The following is a 20,896-nucleotide window of genomic DNA, read 5'->3' on the forward strand; positions in this document are numbered from 1 at the left end:
TGCACATCTTTGGACACTAAGGGGCAATTTAGCACGGCCAATCCACCTAACCTGCACATCTTTGGACACTAAGGGACAATTTAGCACGGCCAATCCACCTAACCTGCACATCTTTGGACACTAAGGGCAATTTAGCACGGCCAATCCACCTAACCTGCATATCTTTGGACACTAAGGGGAAATTTAGCACGGCCAATCCACCTAACCTGCACATCTTTGGACACTAAGGGACAAATTAGCACGGCCAATCCACCTAACCTGCACATCTTTGGACACTAAGGGGCAATTTAGCACGGCCAATCCACCTAACCTGCACATCTTTGGACACTAAGGGACAATTTAGCGCGGCCAATCCACCTAACCTGGACATCTTTGGACACAAAGGGACAATTTAGCACGGCCAATCCACCTAACCTGCACATCTTTGGACTGTGGGAGGAAACCGGAGCACCGGGAGGAAACCCACGCAGACACGGGGGAGGACGTGCAGACTCCGCACGGACAGTGACCCAGCGGGGAATCGAACCCGGGTCCCTGGCGCTGTGAGGGAGCAGTGCCAACCCCAGTACCGCCCCCCTTGGCATCGAAAGATCACATCTAAATGCTTCTTAAATGTTGTGAGGGTTCCCGCCTCTCCCACCCTTTCAGGCAGCGAGTTCCCGATTCCCAGCACCCTCTGGGGGGAAAAGGTTTTTCCTCAAATCCTCTCTCAATCTCCTGCCCCTGACCGTAAATCTGTGCCCCCAAAAGTAGAATAAAAATCCCAAGTATGTTCAGCAGAACCCCAGGCCTGGGAGGATATTTTATGAAGACCACAAGATAGAACCTAGAACATTACAGCGCAGTACAGGCCCTTCGGCCCTCGATGTTGCACCGACCTGTGAAACCACTCTAAAGCCCATCTACACTATTCCCTTATCGTCCATATGTCTATCCAATGACCATTTGAATGCCCTTAGTGTTGGCGAGTCCACTATTGTTGCAGGCAGGGCATTCCACACCCTTCCTACACTCTGAGTAAAGAACCTACCTCTGACATCTGTCCTATATCTATCTCCCCTCAATTTAAAGCTATGTCCCCTCGTGCTAGACATCACCATCCGAGGAAAAAGGCTCTCACTGACCACCCTATCCAATCCTCTGATCATCTTGTAGGCCTCAATTAAGTCACCCCTTAACCTTCTTCTCTCTAACGAAAACAGCCTCAAGTCCCTCAGCCTTTCCTCATAAGATCTTCCCTCCATACCAGGCAACATCCTGGTAAGTCTCCTCTGCACCCTTTCCAATGCTTCCACATCCTTCCTATAATGCGGCGACCAGAATTGCACGCAATACTCCAAATGCGGCCGCACCAGAGTTTTGTACAGCTGCAACATGACCTCATAGCTCCGAAACTCAATCCCTCTACCAATAAAAGCTAACACACCGTACGCCTTCTTAACAACCCTCTCAACCTGAGTGGCAACTTTCAGGGATCTATGTACATGGACACCGAGATCTCTCTGCTCATCCACACTGCCAAGAATCTTACCATTAGCCCAGTACTTTGTCTTCCTGTTATTCCTTCCAAAATGAATCACCTCACACTTTTCTGCATTAAACTCCATTTGCCACCTCTCAGCCCAGCACTGCAGCTTATCTATGTCCCTCTGTAACTTGTAACATCCTTCCGCACTGTCCACAACTCCACCGACTTTAGTGTCATCTGCAAATTTACTCACCCATCCTTCTACACCCTCCTCCAGGTCATTTATAAAAATGACAAACAGCAGTGGCCCCAAAACAGATCCTTGTGGTACACCACTAGTAACGGGACTCCAGTCTGAACACTTCCCATCAACCACCACCCTTTGTCTTCTTCCAGCTAGCCAATTTCTGATCCAAACTGCTAAATCTCCCTGAATCCCATGCTTCCGTATTTTCTGCAGTAGCCTACCGTGGGGAACCTTATCAAACGCTTTACTGAAATCCATATACACCACATCAACTGCTTTACCCTCATCCACCTGTTTGGTCACCTTCTCAAAGAACTCAATAAGGTTTGTGAGGCACGACCTACCCTTCACGAAACCATGTTGACTATGTCTAATCAAATTATTCCTTTCCAGATGATTATACATCCTATCTCTTATAAACCTTTCCAAGATTTTGCCCACAACAGAAGTAAGGCTCACTGGTCTATAGTTACCGGGGTTGTCTCTACTCCCCTTCTTGAACAAGGGGACAACATTTGCTATCCTCCAGTCTTCTGGCACTATTCCTGTTGACAAAGATGACTTAAAGATCAAAGCCAAAGGCTCAGCAATCTCCTCCCTCGCTTCCCAGAGAATCCTAGGATAAATCCCATCTGGCCCAGGGGACTTATCTATTTTCACCCTTTCCAGAATTGTTAACACCTCCTCCTTATGAACCTCAAGCCCGTCTAGTCTAGTAGCCTGAATCTCAGTATTCTCCTCGACAACATTGTCTTTTTCCTGTGTGACTACTGACAAAAAATATTCATTTAGCACCTCTCCTATCTCCTCGGACTCCACGCACAACTTCCCACTACTGTCCTTGACTGGCCCTACTCTTACCCTAGTCATTTTTTTATTCCTGACATATCTATAGAAAACTTTAGGGTTATCCTTGATCCTACCTGCCAAAGACTCCTCATGTACCCTCCTGGCTCTTCTTAGCTCTCTCTTTAGGTCATTCCTAGCTAACTTGTAACTCTCGAGCGCCCTAACTGAACCTTCATGTCTCATCTTTACATAAGCCTCCTTCTTCCTCTTGACAAGTGTTTCGACTGCCTTAGTAAACCACGGTGTAAACAAGATGTAACATCCCCCCCCACCCCCAATCTCAGGCACAGGACAGGACAGCCATCAAAGAACAAAGAACAATGTAGCACAGGAACAGGCCCTTCGGCCCTCCAAGCCTGTACTGGTCATGATACCAACCTTTGCCAAAACCCTCAGCACTTCCTTGTGCCGTATCCCTCTATACCTGTCCTATCCATGTGTTTGTCAAGATGCCTTTTGAACGCCGTTAATGTATCTGCTTCCACAACCTCCCCTGGCAACGCGTTCCAGACACTCACTGCCCTCTGCGTAAAAAACCTGCCTCGCACATCTCCTCTAAACTTTACCCCACGGACCTTAAACCTACGCCCACTGGTGACTGACCCCTCCACCCTGGGAAAGAACCTGCCCATCCACTCTATCCATGCCCCACATAATCTTGTAGACCTCCATCAGGTCGCCCCTCAACCTCTGTCTTTCGAATGAAAACAGTCCGAGTCTATTCAGCTTTGACAAAGAGTCATCGGACTCGAAACGTTAGCTATTTTCTCTCCCTACAGATGCTGCCTGACCTGCTGAGATTTTGCAGCGTTTTCTCTTTCGTTACAAGTCTATTCAGCCTCGCCGCGTAGCTAACACCCTCCAGACCAGGCAACATCCTGGTTAAACCTCCTCTGCACCCTCTCCAAAGCCTCCACATCCTCCTGGTAGTGCGGCGGCCAGAATTGTGCTCAATATTCCAAGTGCGGCCTTACCAAGGTTCTATACAACTGCAGCCTGACTTGCCAGTTTTTATACTCGATGCCCCGTCCAATGAAGGCAAACATTCCGTATGCCTTCTCGACTACCTTGTCCACTTGTGTTGCCACCTTCAAAGATCTGTGGACCCGCACGCCCAGATCTCTCACACTTTCTATATTCCTAAGAGTTTTGCCGTTTACTGTATATTTCCCCTCGATGTTAGACCCACCAAAATGCATTACCTCACATTTGTCTGGATTAAACTGCATTTGCCATTTCTCTGCCCAAGTCTCCAACCTATCTATGTCCTGCTGTATCCTCTGACAGTCCTCAACGCTATCTGCCCCTCCACCAACCTTGGTGTCATCCGCAAACTAACTAATCGGCTACATTTTCCTCCAAATCGCTTGTGTACACTACAAACAACAGAGGCCCGATCACATCATTTCGCCTGGTCATACAAAGAGGACCAGCAGCTAATAGATTCGGACTATTGTCAGGGCCGTCTCGAGACAGAGTGAAAAAAGGGAAAACTACCGAGGGGCAGAGGGTCTCTGACGGCACCCAGATAAAGAGGAGAAGGATCCCCCCCTCCCCCCCCCGGGTGGTACGCCCGTGTTAGCCCAGGAACGCCGGTCTCGGGTCAGCGCCGCGCACCGTTACAAGGAGGACGCCACCGGACAAGGCCGCGTTGCCTCAACAGAAACAAAAACACTGCCTCCCCATGGAAGCCCCAGTCATAACCAGGAGGACTCTCGGGAGACCAATATATAAGACCACCTTGAGGAGGGGGGGCTTTAACCCGCCCCCGTCAGGCCTACCCCCAAACCGAAGAAGGTCTCCAACGACATGGAGGTCAACATACAGACTCTCTCTTCACCAATTCGGGCGAGGGCCACACGCAAGGGCCCGCCACCTCTCATTCCACCATTTCCCCCCCTCGCCCCCCCCCCCCCCCCCCCCAACGGCCCCAATAACGCCAAACACGCCAATCCCGAGGGAGCCAGGCCTCTCCAGGGTAGACGATCTGTCCCGCCCTTCGGAGGGGACAGGCAAGGATTCTCAAAATTCGAAGTAACGTAAAAGTCAGAATGAAAGCCCGATGCAATGACCTCGAATGGGGGGGCTTTCCTCAATCCCAGCGAGGACTCGACTAACCCCACCGCCTACCGCCAGGCCAAGCGCCCACCCCACCGTGATTTCACCCAACTCCTTTATAGGCGAAGTCAGGGGGTGTCTAAAATTCACTCCCCCCCCCCCCCCCCCCCCCCCCGCCCTCCGCACAAAAGCGAGGATTACATGACATTTTTGAAAACCGGGAAAAGTTTTGCGCAAACCGAAAATCACTTTATCGACTCAGTGTGGCTTTTCCCAGAACAGGATAACAAACGACCTTCGCCCTCGTGCTCAAACATCGCCCCACCCCCCCACCCCTTCCCCGGTGAGGAGAAAAGACAACATCATGACAACAGGGAATCACAAGGGAATAAAGTCCAGGATTGTCGATGTGCTGCGGGATAATAACTCCGCCCTTGCCGCTCGGAACGGCAGTGACAGGATCGTCGAACAAACCCTCGGGGTCTCTCAAAGGTTCCATCGACGGAAGCGCCGGCGCCCAGGCGGGAAGGGCCCTAGGCCCCGGCCGAAGTGGGGGGGTGGGGGGGGGGGGGGGGGTGTGACCCGACGAGACCAGCCAACTCCAACCCCTCACGACGGACATCGAGGACAAGGCAGTATGAGGCCAGTGGTCGGGGCCTCCAGGCCGACCCCAGGCCTCGCAGGCCGCAGGGGTCGCGATGGGCCCGACCTTCAAATGGAGGGCGCGAAAGCCCGGCTCCCGAACTCAGTCGGGGACGCGACACCCCATCACCAAACCCCAGACGGGGTCACCGTCCAGTGCAGGACTAATGTCCCCCCAAAATATTTTCGTAGGTGTGCGCATTGGGACAAAATAAAGGATTGAAAGGCAAGAAGAGGTAGAGCTTGCATAACCACACCCACTCCCGCGCACACATCCCTGTCCCGGGAAGTGTTTTATTTTGAAAGCAGTTAGCCAGGAATTCATTGACCCTGGTACCCTGCTCCCGGAGGCTGATGGGGGCAGAAGCATATTTTCAGCGGCAGTTCTGAAGCAGCTCTGAGAAGTGAGGCGGGCAGCTCCACCCAGTGGACGGAGGCCCAAAGAGCCGAATGTTGGCCATCTCAAGGGGAAGGCCACAGGAAATGTGATCACACTGGCCGAGTGTTTTGGTGTGTTTGTTGGGGACAGTGTAGAGGGAGCTTTACTCTGTATCTAACCCCGTGTTGTACCTGTCCTGGGAGTGTTTGATGGGGACAGTGTCGAGGGAGCTTTACTCTGTATCTAACCCCGTGTTGTACCTGTCCTGGGAGTGTTTGATGGGGACAGTGTAGAGGGAGCTTTACTCTGCATCTAACCCCGTGCTGTACCTGTCCTGGGAGTGTTTGATGGGGCAGTGTCGAGGGAGCTTTACTCTGTATCTAACCCAGTGTTGTACCTGTCCTGGGAGTGTTTGATGGGGATAGTGTAGAGGGAGCTTTACTCTGTATCTAACCCTGTGCTGTACCTGTCCTGGGAGTGTTTGATTGGGACAGTGTAGAGGGAGCTTTACTCTGTATCTAACCCAGTGCTGTACCTGTCCTGGGAGTGTTTGATTGGGACAGTGTAGAGGGAGCTTTACTCTGTATCTAACCGCGTGCTGTACCTGTCCTGGGAGTGTTTGATGGGGCAGTGTCGAGGGAACTTTACTCTGTATCTAACCCCGTGTTTTACCTGTCCTGGGAGTGTTTGATGGGGATAGTGTAGAGGGAGCTTTACTCTGTATCTAACCCCGTGCTGTACCTGTCCTGGGAGTGTTTGATTGGGACAGTGTTGAGGGAGCTTTACTCTGTATCTAACCCCATGCTGTACCTGTCCTGGGAGTGCTTGAATGGGACAGTGTAGAGGGAGCTTTACTCTGTATCTAACCCCGTGCTGTACCTGTCCTGGGAGTGTTTGATGGGGCAGTGTCGAGGGAGCTTTACTCTGTATCTAACCCAGTGTTGTACCTGTCCTGGGAGTGTTTGATGGGGATAGTTTAGAGGGAGCTTTACTCTGTATCTAACCCCGTGTTGTACCTGTCCTGGGAGTGTTTGATTGGGACAGTGTAGAGGGAGCTTTACTCTGTATCTAACCCCGTGCTGTACCTGTCCTGGGAGTGTTTGATTGGGACAGTGTAGAGGGAGCTTTACTCTGTATCTAACCCCGTGCTGTACCTGTCCTGGGAGTGTTTGATGGGGCAGTGTCGAGGGAACTTTACTCTGTATCTAACCCCGTGTTTTACCTGTCCTGGGAGTGTTTGATGGGGATAGTGTAGAGGGAGCTTTACTCTGTATCTAACCCCGTGCTGTACCTGTCCTGGGAGTGTTTGATGGGGACAGTGTAGAGGGAGCTTTACTCTGTATCTAACCCCGTGCTGTACCTGTCCTGGGAGTATTTGATGGGGACAGTGTAGAGGGAGCTTTACTCTGTATCAAACCCTGTGCCGTACCTGTCCTGGGAGTGTTTGATGGGGACAGTGTAGAGGGAGGTTTACTCTGTATCTAACCCTGTGCTGTACCTGTCCTGGGAGTGTTTGTTGGGGACAGTGTTGAGGGAGCTTTACTCTGTATCTAACCCTGCGCTGTACCTGTCCTGGGAGTGTTTGATTGGGACAGTGTAGTGGGTGCTTTACTCTGTATCTAACCCCGTGCTGTACCTGTCCTGGGAGTGTTTGATGGGGACAGTGTAGAGGGAGCTTTACTCTGTATCTAACCCCGTGCTGTACCTGTCGTGGGAGTGTTTGATGGGGACAGTGTAGAGGGAGCTTTACTTTGTATCTAACCCCGTGCTGTACCTGTCCTGGGAGTGTTTGTTGGGGACAGTGTCGAGGTAGCTTTACTCTGTATCTAACCCCGTGCTGTACCTGTCCTGGGAGTGTTTGATTGGGACAGTGTAGAGGGAGCTTTACTCTGTATCTAACCCCGTGCTGTACCTGTCCTGGGAGTGTTTGATGGGGCAGTGTCGAGGGAGCTTTACTCTGTATCTAACCCCGTGTTTTACCTGCCCTGGGAGTGTTTGATGGGGATAGTGTAGAGGGAGCTTTACTCTGTATCTAACCCCGTGCTGTACTTGTCCTGGGAGTGTTTGATGGGGACAGTGTAGAGGGAGCTTTACTCTGTATCAAACCCTGTGCCGTACCTGCCCTGGGAGTGTTTGATGGGGACAGTGTAGAGGGAGCTTTACTCTGTACCTAACTCCGTGCTGTACCTGTCCTGGGAGTGTTTGATGGGGACAGTGTAGAGGGAGCTTTACTCTGTATCTAACCCCGTGCTGTACCTGTCCTGGGAGTATTTGATGGGGACAGTGTAGAGGGAGCTTTACTCTGTATCAAACCCTGTGCCGTACCTGCCCTGGGAGTGTTTGATGGGGACAGTGTAGAGGGAGGTTTACTCTGTATCTAACCCTGTGCTGTACCTGTCCTGGGAGTGTTTGTTGGGGACAGTGTCGAGGGAGCTTTACTCTGTATCTAACCCTGCGCTGTACCTGTCCTGGGAGTGTTTGATTGGGACAGTGTAGTGGGTGCTTTACTCTGTATCTAACCCCGTGCTGTACCTCTCCTGGGAGTGTTTGATGGGGTCAGTGTCGAGGGAGCTTCCCTCTCGTGTTTGATGCTGGGGCCTTGTTTTTTTTTAAGTGAATCTGTTCCTCTCTCTCCTGCAGGTGGCCCTTGCTGAACAGCAGGGGGCGATAGGTGTCCTGATCTACCCTGACCCTGCCGACTTGCCGCAGTATCCCAGGGGGCTGGGGCTACAGAGCAACACCGCTATCTCTGGACATGTAAGTGTGTAAGGATGAATCCGGGCCTTCCTCTCTGCCACGGGAAACAGGGCCTTTTTCGGACCCAGTCTGGGATAACTGGGACTGAGCCGCTCAGGAATCTATATCGCCCAGATTTCCGGAACAAAGCCAGGGCCGGGAGGGTGAAACTATTGATCAGAAACTGAACTGGACCCAGCCACATTAATACTGTGGCTACCAGGGCAGGTCAGAGGCTGGGAATCCTGCGGAGAGTAACTCACCTCCTGACCCCCCCCAAAGCCTGTCCACCATCTACAAGGCACAAGTCAGGAGTGTGATGGGAGACTCCCCACTTGCCTGGATGAGCGCAGCTCCAACAACACTCAAGAAGCTCGACACCATCCAGGACAAAGCAGCCCCACTTGATTGCTCCCCCTTCCACAAACATTCACTCCCTCCCCCACCGACGCACAGCGGCAGCCGTGTGTACCGTCTACAAGATGCACGGCAGCAACTCACCAAGGCTCCTCAGGCAGCACCTTCCAAACCCACCACCTCGACCATCTAGAAGGACAAGGGCAGCAGATACCTGGGAACCCCACCACCTGGAGGTCCCCCTCCGAGTCACTCACCGTCCCGACTGGGAAATATATCGGCCGTTCCTTCGCCGTCGCTGGGGCAAAATCCTGGAACTCCCTCCCTGACAGCACAGTGGGTGTACCTACACCACAGGGACTGCAGCGGCGCAAGGCGGCTCACCCACCACCTTCTCGAGGGCAATTAGGGATGGGCAATAAATGCTGGGCCTGAACCAGCGACGCCCACATCCTGAGATTTAATTAAATAAAACACAAAGGGGAAATCAAACTCTCTCTCCTCAAAAAACTGTTGTGGCTGCTGGGGGGGGGGGGGGGGGGGGTGGCTGCTGGGGAGGGCTACTGGGGATGCTGCAATGGAGGCTGCTGGGGGGGGCTGCAAGGGAAGCTGCTGGGGGGCTGCTGCAGAGGTTCTGGAGGGCTACTGGGGGGTCTGCTGAGGAAGGCTGCTAGGGGGCTGCTGGGGAGGTGCTGGTGGGCTGCTGGGGGGCAGGTGGTGGCGTTGCAGGGGGGGCTGCTGGAGAGGTGCTGAGGGGGTTGCTGGGGAGGTGCTGCGGCGGCTGCTGCGGGGCTGGCAGTCGGGGAGCTGCTGGGGGGGCTGCTAGGGAGGTGTTGCGGGGGCTGCTGGGGAAGCTGCTGGGGGGCAGGTGGTGGCGTTGCTGGGGGGCTGCTCGAGAGGTGCTGAGGGGGTTGCTGGGGAGGTGCTGAGGGGGCTGCTGGGGAGGCTGCTAGGGGTTGCTGGGGGGCTGCTGGGGAGGTGCTGAGGGGGCTGCTGGGGAGGCTGCTAGGGGTTGCTGGGGCGGTGCTGGGGGGCTGCTGGGGAGGTGCTGAGGGGGCTGCTGGGGAGGCTGCTAGGGGTTGCTGGGGAGGTGCTGGGGGGCTGCTGAGGAGGTGCTGAGGGGGCTGCTGCCGGTGTGGCAGTCGGGGAGCTGTTGGAGGGCTTCTAGGGGAGCTGCTGGGGGGTCTGCTAGAGAGGTGTTGCGGGGGCTGCTGGGGAGGTGCTGCGGGGGCTGCTGGGGCGGTGCAGGAGGAGATGCTGGGGGGTTTCTGGGTAGGGCTGCTTGAGGGGGTGCTGGGTGGGGGTGCTGCGGGGTTTCTGGGGTGCTTGGTGAGGGGGTGCTGTGGGGGAGCTGCTGGGTGTGGTGCGGCGGGGGGGGGGGGGGAGTGGGTTGTGGTCAGCTGGAAATGAGATTGATAAACCTTCGCTGGCTGAGGAGGTCAAAGAGCAAGCGACGAAACGCAGATACGATACGGACTAACACCTCAGAATGAGGCGATTTGTCCCATCATGCCTTTCCCAGCTCCGTGTCGTCCCACTCCTCCCTCTCCCCAAATCTTTCCCCGGCAGCCTCCAAATGCCCCCTTTCGAAAGTTCCCGTTGAACCTGCCCCCACACACCCCACCCCCTTCAGGCCTCCCAGAGAACGGAAAACCTGAACAGGTTTGTATTTACGAAAGAGTAAAAAGGGGACGTGAATTTCTATAGCGCCTTCCACCAGCGTGGGGCATCGTAGCCACGGCAGGGCCGCCTGAAAGGCAGCCGCTGCTGGAATTGCAAAAACAATTCCGCCAATCGGCGCCCTTTTCTCATGAGGTATAAATTGTTGTGAGAGTTCAAAACTTGGCATTCTTGTATTTTTCCTGACCAGACGGCCATCTTCACGAGGGCACCTTGCTCTGATAAAAGATTGCCGGCGGAATGGCCCAAACCCTGTTTCATGCCCGTCTCTTCCCCTCCAGGTGCACCGTGGGACCGGAGATCCCTTCACGCCAGGCTTCCCCTCGTTCAACCACACGCAATTCCCGCCGATGAACTCGTCTGCTCTGCCCCAGATTGTGGCGCATCCCATCAGCGTCAGCGCGGCCAGCAAACTCCTGAGGTGAGACGGTGCTGAGGTGCACGTCATCTTCAAAAGCGGCACCCAGACCGGCACCGGGGTGGTGGCTTCTGACTCAGCTTGGCAGTATTTACAGGGGTCCCTCGGGGAGTGTGTCAGTATTTACAGGGGGGTCCTCGGGGAGTGTGTCAGTATTTACAGGGGGTCCCCGGGGGAGTGTGTCAGTATTTACAGGGGGTCCCCGGGGGAGTGTGTCAGTATTTACAGGGGGTCCCCGGGGAGTGTGTCAGTATTTACAGGGGGGTCCCCGGGGAGTGTGTCAGTATTTGCAGGGGGTCCCCGGGGAGAGTGTCAGTATTTACAGGGGGTCCCCGGGGGAGTGTGTCAGTATTTACAGGGGGTCCCCGGGGAGTGAGTCAGTATTTACAGGGGGTCCCCGGGGAGTGTGTGAGTATTTACAGGGAGTCCCCGGGGAGTGTGTCAGTATTTACAGGGAGTCCCCGGGGAGTGTGTCAGTATTTACAGGGGGTCCCGTGGGAGTGTGTCAGTATTTACAGGGCGTCCCCGGGGAGTGTGTCAGTATTTACAGGGGGTCCCGTGGGAGTGTGTCAGTATTTACAGGGCGTCCCCGGGGAGTGAGTCAGTATTTACAGGGGGTCCCCGGGGAGTGTGTCAGTATTTACAGGGGGTCCCCGGAGAGCGTGTCAGTATTTACAGGGGGGTCCCCGGGGAGTGTGTCAGTATTTACAGGGGGTCCTCGGGGAGTGTGTCAGTATTTACAGGGTGTCCCCAGGGAGTGTGTCAGTATTTACAGGGAGTCCCCGGGGAGTGTGTCAGTATTTACAGGGTGGTCCCCGGGGGGTGTGTCAGTATTTACAGGGTGGTCCCCGGGGGAGTGAGTCAGTATTTACAGGGTGGTCCCCAGGGGGTGTGTCAGTATTTACAGGGTGTCCCCGGGGAGTGTGTCAGTATTTACAGGGAGTCCCCGGGGAGTGTGTCAGTATTTACAGGGGGTCCCCGGGGAGTGTGTCAGTATTTACAGGGGGGTCCCCGGGGAGTGTGTCAGTATTTACAGGGAGTCCCCGGGGAGTGTGTCAGTATTTACAGGGGGTCCCCGGGGAGTGTGTCAGTATTTACAGGGGGTCCCCGGGGAGTGTGTCAGTATTTACAGGGGGTCTCCGGGGGAGTGTGTCAGTATTTACAGGGGGGTCCCCGGGGAGTGTGTCAGTATTTACAGTGGGGACCCCGGGGGAGTGTGTCAGTATTTACAGGGGGGTCCCCGGGGAGTGTGTCAGTATTTACAGGGGGGTCCTCGGGGAGTGTGTCAGTATTTACAGGGGGTCCCCGGGGGGTGTGTCAGTATTTACAGGGGGTCCCCGGGGAGTGTGTCAGTATTTACAGGGGGTCCCCGGGGGGTGTGTCAGTATTTACAGGGGGTCCCCGGGGAGAGTGTCAGTATTTACAGGGGGGTCCCCGTGGGAGTGAGTCAGTATTTACAGGGGGTCCCCGGGGGGGGGGGGGGGGGTGTCAGTATTTACAGGGGGGTCCCCGGGGAGAGTGTCAGTATTTACAGGGGGGTCCCCGGGGAGTGTGTCAGTATTTACAGGGGGTCCCCGGGGAGTGTGTCAGTATTTACAGGGGGTCCTCGGGGAGTGTGTCAGTATTTACAGGGGATTCCCGGGAGTGTGTCAGTATTTACAGGGGGCCCCAGGGGAGTGTGTCAGTATTTACAGGGGATTCCCGAGGGAATGTGTCAGTATTTACAGGGGGTCCCCGGGGAGTGTGTCAGTATTTCCAGGGAGTCCCCGGGGAGTGTGTCAGTATTTACAGGGGGGTCCCCGGGGAGTGTGTCAGTATTTACAGGGTGTCCCCGGGGAGTGTGTCAGTATTTATAGGGAATCCCCGGGAAGTGTGTCAGTATTTACAGGGGGGCCCCGGGGAGTGTGTCAGTATTTACAGGGGGGTCCACGGGGAGTGTGTCAGTATTTCCAGGGAGTCCCCGGGGAGTGTGTCAGTATTTACAGGGGGGGTCCCCGGGGAGTGTGGCAGTATTTACAGGGGGGCCCCGGGGAGTGTGGCAGTATTTACAGGGGGTCCCCGGGGAGTGTGTCAGTATTTACAGGGGGTCCCCGGGGAGTGTGTCAGTATTTACAGGGGGGTCCCCGGGGAGTGTGGCAGTATTTACAGGGGGGCCCCGGGGAGTGTGGCAGTATTTACAGGGGGGTCCCCGGGGAGTGTGGCAGTATTTACAGGGGGTCCCCGGGGAGTGTGGCAGTATTTACAGGGGGTCCCCGGGGAGTGTGTCAGTATTTACAGGGGGGTCCCCGGGGAGTGTGGCAGTATTTACAGGGGGGCCCCGGGGAGTGTGGCAGTATTTACAGGGGGGTCCCCGGGGAGTGTGGCAGTATTTACAGGGGGTCCCCGGGGAGTGTGTCAGTATTTACAGGGGGGCCCCGGGGAGTGTGGCAGTATTTACAGGGGGGCCCCGGGGAGTGTGTCAGTATTTACAGGGAGTCCCCGGGGAATGTGTCAGTATTTACAGGGGGGTCCCTGGGGAGTGTGTCAGTATTTCCAGGGAGTCCCCGGGGAGTGTGTCAGTATTTACGGGGAGTGTGTCAGTATTTATAGGGGGTCCCCGGGAAGTGTGTCAGTATTTACAGGGGGTCCCCGGGGAGTGTGTCAGTATTTACAGGGGGTCCCCGGGGAGTGTGTCAGTATTTACAGGGGGTCCCCGGGGAGTGTGTCAGTATTTACAGGGGGGGGGGGGTTCCCCGGGGAGTGTGTCAGTATTTCCAGGGAGTCCCCGGGGAGTGTGTCAGTATTTACGGGGAGTGTGTCAGTATTTATAGGGGGTCCCCGGGAAGTGTGTCAGTATTTACAGGGGGTCCCCGGGGAGTGTGTCAGTATTTACAGGGGGTCCCCGGGGAGTGTGTCAGTATTTCCAGGGAGTCCCCGGGGAGTGTGTCAGTATTTACAGGGAGTCCCCAGGGAGAGTGCTAGTATTTACAGCGGGTCCCCGGGGAGTGTGTCAGTATTTACAGGGAGTGTGTCAGTATTTACAGGGGGTCCCCAGGACGTGTGTCAGTATTTACAGGGGGTCCCCGGGGAGTGTGGCAGTATTTCCAGGGAGTCCCCGGGGAGTGTGTCAGTATTTACAGGGAGTCCCCGGGGAGTGTGTCAGTATTTACGGGGAGTGTGTCAGTATTTATAGCGGGTCCCCGGGAAGTGTGTCAGTATTTACAGGGGGTCCCCGGGGAGTGTGTCAGTATTTACAGGGGGTCCCCGGGGAGAGTGTCAGTATTTACAGGGAGTCCCCGGGGAATGTGTCAGTATTTACAGGAGGCCCCTGGGGAGTGTGTCAGTATTTACAGGGTGACCCCGGGGAGTGTGTCAGTTTTTCCAGGGAGTCCCCGGGGAGTGTGTCAGATTTGCAGGGAGTCCCCGGGGAGTGTGGCAGTATTTCCAAGGATTCCCATGGGAGTGTGGCAGTATTTCCAGGGAGTCCCCGGGAGTGTGTCAGTATTTACAGGGAGGTCTCTGTTGAGAGAATCATTATTGTCCTTCCTGGCGTTCTTGTGAGATGGATTCAAACGTTTACCAACAAATCCCAGGATCAATTCTTCGTCATGGAGGAAAGACATATTGGAAATAAGACTTAACGGCACTAAATTACTGACTGATATTTCCCGGAGTCCCGGGATTAGTCAATATGGAACAAAGTTCTGGGTGCTGTAAATATTTACAGGGGAGGGAACCGGTATAAAACGCCCCTCGTGGCCTCAATTCCAGCGGCTGTGTGACGGCGCCCACAGAGGAAGTGCTGAGGCCCTGGAGGAACCCCGCACGCCCCCCCCAGCCAGAGTCAGGGAATGAATCCTCGGAGCCTTGGCGTAGCCCCCATGAGTTCCCCAGTTCTCATGTTCTGTTTCCTCTGAGCTGTGCAGGAGGTTGGGTGGGCCCGGCGCCCCTCAGGATTGGAGAGGCGGCCTGAGCACCCGCTCCGAAACCTACAAGCTGGGCCCCAGATTCCAGCAGTCCGGCGATCGGCTGCAGCTGGGCGTCACCACCCGCATGGTCTCCACGGTGATCAGCAACGTCTTCGGGTCCATCGAGGGCTTCACAGAACCCGGTGAGTGTGCGTGTGTGTGGGGCGGGGGGGGGATCGTCCGCTCGGATAGGTTGGTCAGAGCAGGCACAGAATTCCCCTCCCCTCATTCTGTCCTGGGAGTGTTTGATGGGGACAGTGTAGAGGGAGCTTTACTCTGTATCTAACCCCGTGCTGTACCTGTCCTGGGAGTGTTTGTTGGGGACAGTGTAGAGGGAGCTTTACTCTGTATCTAACCCCGTGCTGTACCTGTCCTGGGAGTGTTTGATGGGGACAGTGTAGAGGGAGCTTTACTCTGTATCTAACCCCGTCCTGTACCGGTCCTGGGAGTGGTTGATGGGGACAGTGTAGAGGGAGCTTTACTCTGTATCTAACCCCATGCTGTACCTGTCCTGGGAGTGTTTGATGGGGACAGTGTAGAGGGAGCTTTACTCTGTATCTAACCCCGTGCTGTACCTGTATGGGAGTGTTTGATGGGGACAGTGTAGAGGGAGCTTTACTCTGTATCTAACACCGTGCTGTATCTGTCCTGGGAGTGTTTGATGGGGACAGTGTAGAGGGAGCTTTACTCTGTATCTAACCCCGTGCTGTACCGGTCCTGGGAGTGTTTGATGGGGACAGTGGATAGGGAGCTTTACTCTGTATCTAACCCCGTGCTCTACCTGTCCTGGGAGTGTTTGATGGGGACAGTGTAGAGGGAGCTTTACTCTGTATCTAACCCCGAGCTGTATCTGTCCTGGGAGTGTTTGATGGGGACAGTGTAGAGGGAGCTTTACTCTGTATCTAACCCCGTGCTGTACCTGTCCTGGGAGTGTTTGATGGGGACAGTGTAGAGGGAGCTTTACTCTGTATCTAACCCCGTGCTGTACCTGTCCTGGGAGTGTTTGATGGGGACAATGTAGAGGGAGCTTTACTCTGTATCTAACCCAATGGTCACTATTATCGGTGAGATCCAGGTGGATTAAGCAGGGCGGAGGAAGATACGGTGATGTGCTTTTCTCCGGCCGTGCGGAGCAGAACGTCGGTCGGCTGGCTCTCTGACTTTTGCTGTTTTTCCCCTCTGCGTTGCAGATCGATATATCATCTTTGGTGCCCAGAGGGATTCCTGGAGTCAGGGAGCGGCCAAGTCGGGGGTGGGGACAGGCATTCTGCTGGAACTCGCCCGCGTTTTCTCTAAAATGGTGGAAAATGGTAAGAGGCGGGGGATAGACTCGCCCGGTCCCACCACCGGCAGTCAGGCCATTCAGACCGTCTACCCCATGCTAGCAATCATGCTCCAGGCCGCTCTCCTCCCCATCTTTCCCCAACCGCTCGCCCACCAGAAAATCCGGGCGCCGGCTGGTCGCCCAGGAAGGGCTTCACACCCGCGTCGGCGTTCCACACTGGGTTAAATCGCTGGCTTTGAAAGCAGACCCAGGCAGGCCAGCAGCGCGGGTTCAATTCCCGTACCAGCCTCCCCGAACAGGCACCGGAATGCGGCGACTAGGGGCTTTTCACAGTAACTTCATTTGAAGCCGACTTGTGACAAGAAGCGATTTTCATTTCAAGCCTCGGGGTCGCCGACCCGAATATATCCCCTTGCGCGGTTCAGGGCCTACCTGGTCAGGCTCCTCCCTGAGGGACCCCCCCCCCCCCCCCCAAAAAAAAACCCCGGCCAACCCCACCCGCTGTGGCGAGCCGACTCTGATTGGCTGAGGGAGGGCAGGGGAGGGGGCCAGATCTGTTTTCGAAACCGCGCTCGGGCCCGGCAGCGCCTTGGCTCCATCCCATAATAACCCGTGGCTTTCTCCCGCCAGGGTTCAAGCCGCGACGGAGCCTGCTCTTCGCGAGCTGGGATGCGGGTGAATTCGGGAGCGTCGGGGCCACAGAATGGCTGGAGGTAGGTCGGAATGGGCGGGGCCAGGGGGTGGTGGGGAGGGGCTAGGATGGGCGGGGCCAGAGCAGGAGGGGCTAGGATGGGCAGGGCCAGGGCGGGAGGGGTGCAGGGGGGGGGGCTAGGATGGGCGGGGCCTGGGCAGGATGGGGCAGGGGGCGGAGCTAGGATAGGCAGGGCCAGGGCAGGAGGAGTGCGAGGGGCTAGAATGGGCAGGGGCAGGGCAGGAGGAGGGGCTAGGATGGGTGGGGCCAGGGCAGGAGGGGGTGGGGCTAGGATAGGCAGGGCCAGGGCAGGAGAGGTGGGAGGGGCTAGAATGGGCAGGGCCAGGGCACGAGGCTTGGGGTAGGATGGGCGGAGCCAGGGCAGGATGAGGGACTAGGATGGGCAGGAGGGGGAGGTGCTAGGATGGGGGGGGGGCAGGGCAGGAGGGGGGGAGGTGCTAGGATGGGGGGGAGGGGCTAGGAGGGGCGGGGCCAGAGCAGGAGGGGTGGGGTAGGATGGGCGGAGCCAGGGCAGGAGTGGCAGAGGATAAGATGGGCAGTGCTAGGGCAGGGAGGGTGGGAGGGGCTAGGATGGGCGGGGCCAGGGCAGAAGGGGTGGAGCCAGGGCTGGAGCCAAATGAGAAGAGGAAGAGTGAGGTGAAGAGGGGAAATGCCAGGCAAGAGGTGGGAGGGAGGGATCAGATCGAGAGGGGGAAGGGGCAGAAGGAGTGGGCTTGGGGCCAGGAGAGGAGGGGAGGTGCCAGGTGGGAGGGGCTGGGCCAGGAGAGTAAGTGGGTGGAGCCAGTAGAGGTGGGGCCAGGAGGGGAGGGTGTTGCCCGATGGGAGGGGAATGGCCAGGAGAGTTGGGGCGGAGCCAGTTAAGGTAGGGGTGGGGCTAGGAGTGGAGGGTGGTGCCAGGTGGGAGGGGCAGCGCGTGATATAGGCGGCGGATCCAGTAGAGGAGGGGGTGGGGCCAGGAGAGAGGTGGGGCCAGGAGAGGAGGGGGTGGGGCCAGGAGAGGAGGGGGTGGGGCCAGGAGAGGAGGGGGTGGGGCCAGGAGAGGAGGTGCCAGGTGAGAGGGCGTTGGGTCAGGTGAGTTGGGGGGGGGGCAGGAGAGGTAGGGTTGGTGTCTGGACAGAGGAGTGGGGCATCTCAAAGAATGTCGATTGTCTGAACAGGTCAAGCCAGTGGAGTTTGGACAAAACCTCTGACTCTCTGCTGCTGTCCACAGGGCTACCTGACCATGATGCACCTGAAGGCTGTGGCCTACTTCAGCCTGGATAAAGCAGTTCTGGGTAAGTGCCATTCTCAAACTCCACTGGGACAGAGGGTGCCCGAGGAATCTGGGATCCTGAACCGGGGACCCCTCCCCGGGGGCTGCCTGCCCCCCCCCCCCCCCCCCCCCCGCCCCTCGGACACAACAGTGCTGAGCTGCTGTGACCTGTCAGAGTATTGGGTCCAGGACGACACGGATTGTTCACTGGGTCACCTTCCTGACTCCCCCCCCCCCCCCCCCAACGTGGACTTGACATCCTTCTTCCCAATGGCCACAACATCCTTCTCCTCTGGTCCCTCCTCTTCCACGAGTACAAATTCAACGTACTTCAGTCTCCCCCTCCTGCTACTCTGACAGGTTTCCCCGGGGCCCGATGTGTGTTGGCCGGTTGTTGGGACGTGGGATCCCAGTCAAACCCCTCAACCCCAGGCCCCACTGGGTCAGCAGGCTTTTGGGCCTACTGGCAGACGCCTGCCTTCCCGCAGCCGCCCTATGGCTACTTGCTGGCTGTTGCAGGACACTCGGGCCTCTTGTCGGTGCCCTCCCATTTCTCCCCGAACCCATGCTTGGGCCTGTGCCGATGGCCTGGCACAGCAGCTTTGAGGGCAGGCAGAACAATCGTCCTCAACAAAGGCTTTCGATCCAATTCAGAAGAGGCTCGCTCGACAGGTTATTGGGGTGAACGGGGCTACGAGGAAAGGCTGGGCCTGTGTCCATTGGAGCTTGCGAGGCGATCTTACTGAGCCATAAACAAGCCTGAGGGGGATTTGTCAGGGTGAATGCTGAGAGGATATTTCCCCGCGTGGGAGAGACGAGAACTCGGGGCACATGTCCCATTTGAGACGGAGCTGAGGAGAATTTCTTTCTCTCTGAGGCAGGTGGATCTCTCGAACTCTTTTCCCCCTGAGAGTGGCTGAGGCTGGGCCGTAGAGGGTTTTGAACGCAGAGCCAAATAGATTCTTGGCTAAGAAGGGAGTCAAAGGGTATAGGAGAGGGTTGGAACACGGGAGCTGAAGGGGCTCGCGTGCAGTTAATGTTTGTACGTTGTCCTTCGCCAGAATGGATGTGCCCAGGCAAGAGCGAGAGACACAGTGGACCAAGATCGAATTGCGGCCTAGTTTGGACTTAGCTGCCCGCCCTTTTCCACTCTGTATAGATTCCCTACGGTGCAGGACATTACATAGAACATTGCAGCGCAGTACAGGCCCTTCGGCCCTCAATGTTGCGCCGACCTGTGAAACCAATCTAAAGCCCATCTACACTATTCCATTATCATACACATAGGCTCTGTATCAGTCTGAGTCCTGGTCGGACAGAATTCCCATGGTCCTTTGCAGGTGGCCATCTTAGATGGCTACATTCCGTCCTCTTGATCCTGAACGCGAAGCGTGGTGGATCACACGATTGATCCCTGTTCATCCTTGGTAGACCGGAGCCATTCGGCCCATCGAGTCGGCACCGGCCCGCTGAAAAGAGCAACCCTACCTAGGTCCACTCCCCCGCCCTATCCCCGTAAACCCACCCTGACCCGCCCATCGTTATGGACTGCGGGAGGAAACCGGAGCACCCGGAGGAAACCCACAGGGCGGAGAATGTGCAGACTCCACGCGGGCAGTGACCCGAGACCGGGATCGAACCCGGGTCCCTGACGCTGTTATACCCCCACCGTGCTACCCCATCAACCAAATCCCAATAGCTTTTCTCTCTCACAGGGTTAGCAGCCTAGACCTTTACACTAAACTATTCCTCAGTTCGTTGAATCAGAAAAGCGACCCAATGTTTACACCGACGTTGTGCTAATTTCTCAGGGGACGACTGTTTGCACACCGAATCCAGTCCACTTCTTCACAACCTGATCGAGACGGTGATTAAGCAGGTAGGTGACTTATTTCACCCTGGGCATTGCTGGCCTATCTCCGTCTGGTTCCATAACCCTCAATTGTCATATATTTTCAGTAATGTAATTATTGTCGTGTGAGCGTAGCTTTAAGAAATGGGTGTTTATAAATGAGTGTGTATATAAATATCTGTAGTGAGAGTACCTTTAAGAAATGGGTGTTTATTACTGCAGTGATGTCAGAGAGTGGGTGGAGCTGGGCTGTCTGTCAGCTTTTTACTTTCGTTTTAGGCTGTTTGCTGCAGGGCGTGTTTAAGTTTTGTTTTCAGGGTTGGAGCTGAAGCCAGACAGAGCAGCTGTACTGTTGAACTCTCTGCCATGAAAAGACTATCTCTTGATCATTTGGTGGATTCAGAATTATAAATGTTCTCAGTAGTGAATGCAAACCTAATGTGCTTCTGTTAAAAGGTGTTTCTTAAGTCTTCTGGATGTTAAAAGGACAGCTTACGGATTACTTAGTGTTGTATTCTTTGGGGGTTGTATTCGAATTGATGGTTGCTAAGATGTTCATTGTATGTTTTAAAAAGGTTAAATTGAGTTCATAGAATAAACATTGTTTTGCTTTAAGAAATACTTTTCCATTTCTGCTGTCCCACACCTGGAGAGTGGGCCGTGTGCTCCCCATACCACAATCTAGTAAAAGTTGTGGGTCGGGGGAACTCCATGATACACTTTGGGGCTCTCTAAACCCGGGCCCATAACAGGATAGGGATGAAGATTGTCAGAGAATACAACAGGATATAGATAGGCTGCAAAATTGGGCGGAGAAATGGCAGATGGAGTTTAACCCGGACAAATGCGAAGTGATGCATTTTGGTAGATCCAATTCAGGAGGGAGCTTTAAAATAAATGGCAGAACCATCAAGAGCATAGAGACAGAGATCTGGGCGTGCAGGGCCACAGATCCTTAAAAGTGGTAGCACAGGTGGGAATGGTGTTAAAGAAAGCATACGGCATGCTTGCCTT

At 55.5% G+C, this 20,896-nt stretch overlaps 1 protein-coding gene across 1 annotated transcript in view; it reads left to right on the forward strand.

Moving 5' to 3' along the window:
- Nucleotides 1–20,896, forward strand: part of LOC140404751 (transferrin receptor protein 2-like) — a 75,434-nt gene that overhangs the window by 44,237 nt on the left and 10,301 nt on the right. The window contains 7 exon segments of the mRNA XM_072493465.1: nucleotides 8,284–8,400; nucleotides 10,698–10,837; nucleotides 14,740–14,924; nucleotides 15,972–16,091; nucleotides 16,697–16,779; nucleotides 17,989–18,052; nucleotides 19,842–19,909. Coding sequence (XP_072349566.1) covers nucleotides 8,284–8,400; nucleotides 10,698–10,837; nucleotides 14,740–14,924; nucleotides 15,972–16,091; nucleotides 16,697–16,779; nucleotides 17,989–18,052; nucleotides 19,842–19,909 — 777 coding nt within the window.

Source organism: Scyliorhinus torazame, chromosome 31, assembly GCF_047496885.1.
Source record: "Scyliorhinus torazame isolate Kashiwa2021f chromosome 31, sScyTor2.1, whole genome shotgun sequence".
In the NCBI taxonomy this organism is placed as follows: domain Eukaryota; kingdom Metazoa; phylum Chordata; class Chondrichthyes; order Carcharhiniformes; family Scyliorhinidae; genus Scyliorhinus; species Scyliorhinus torazame.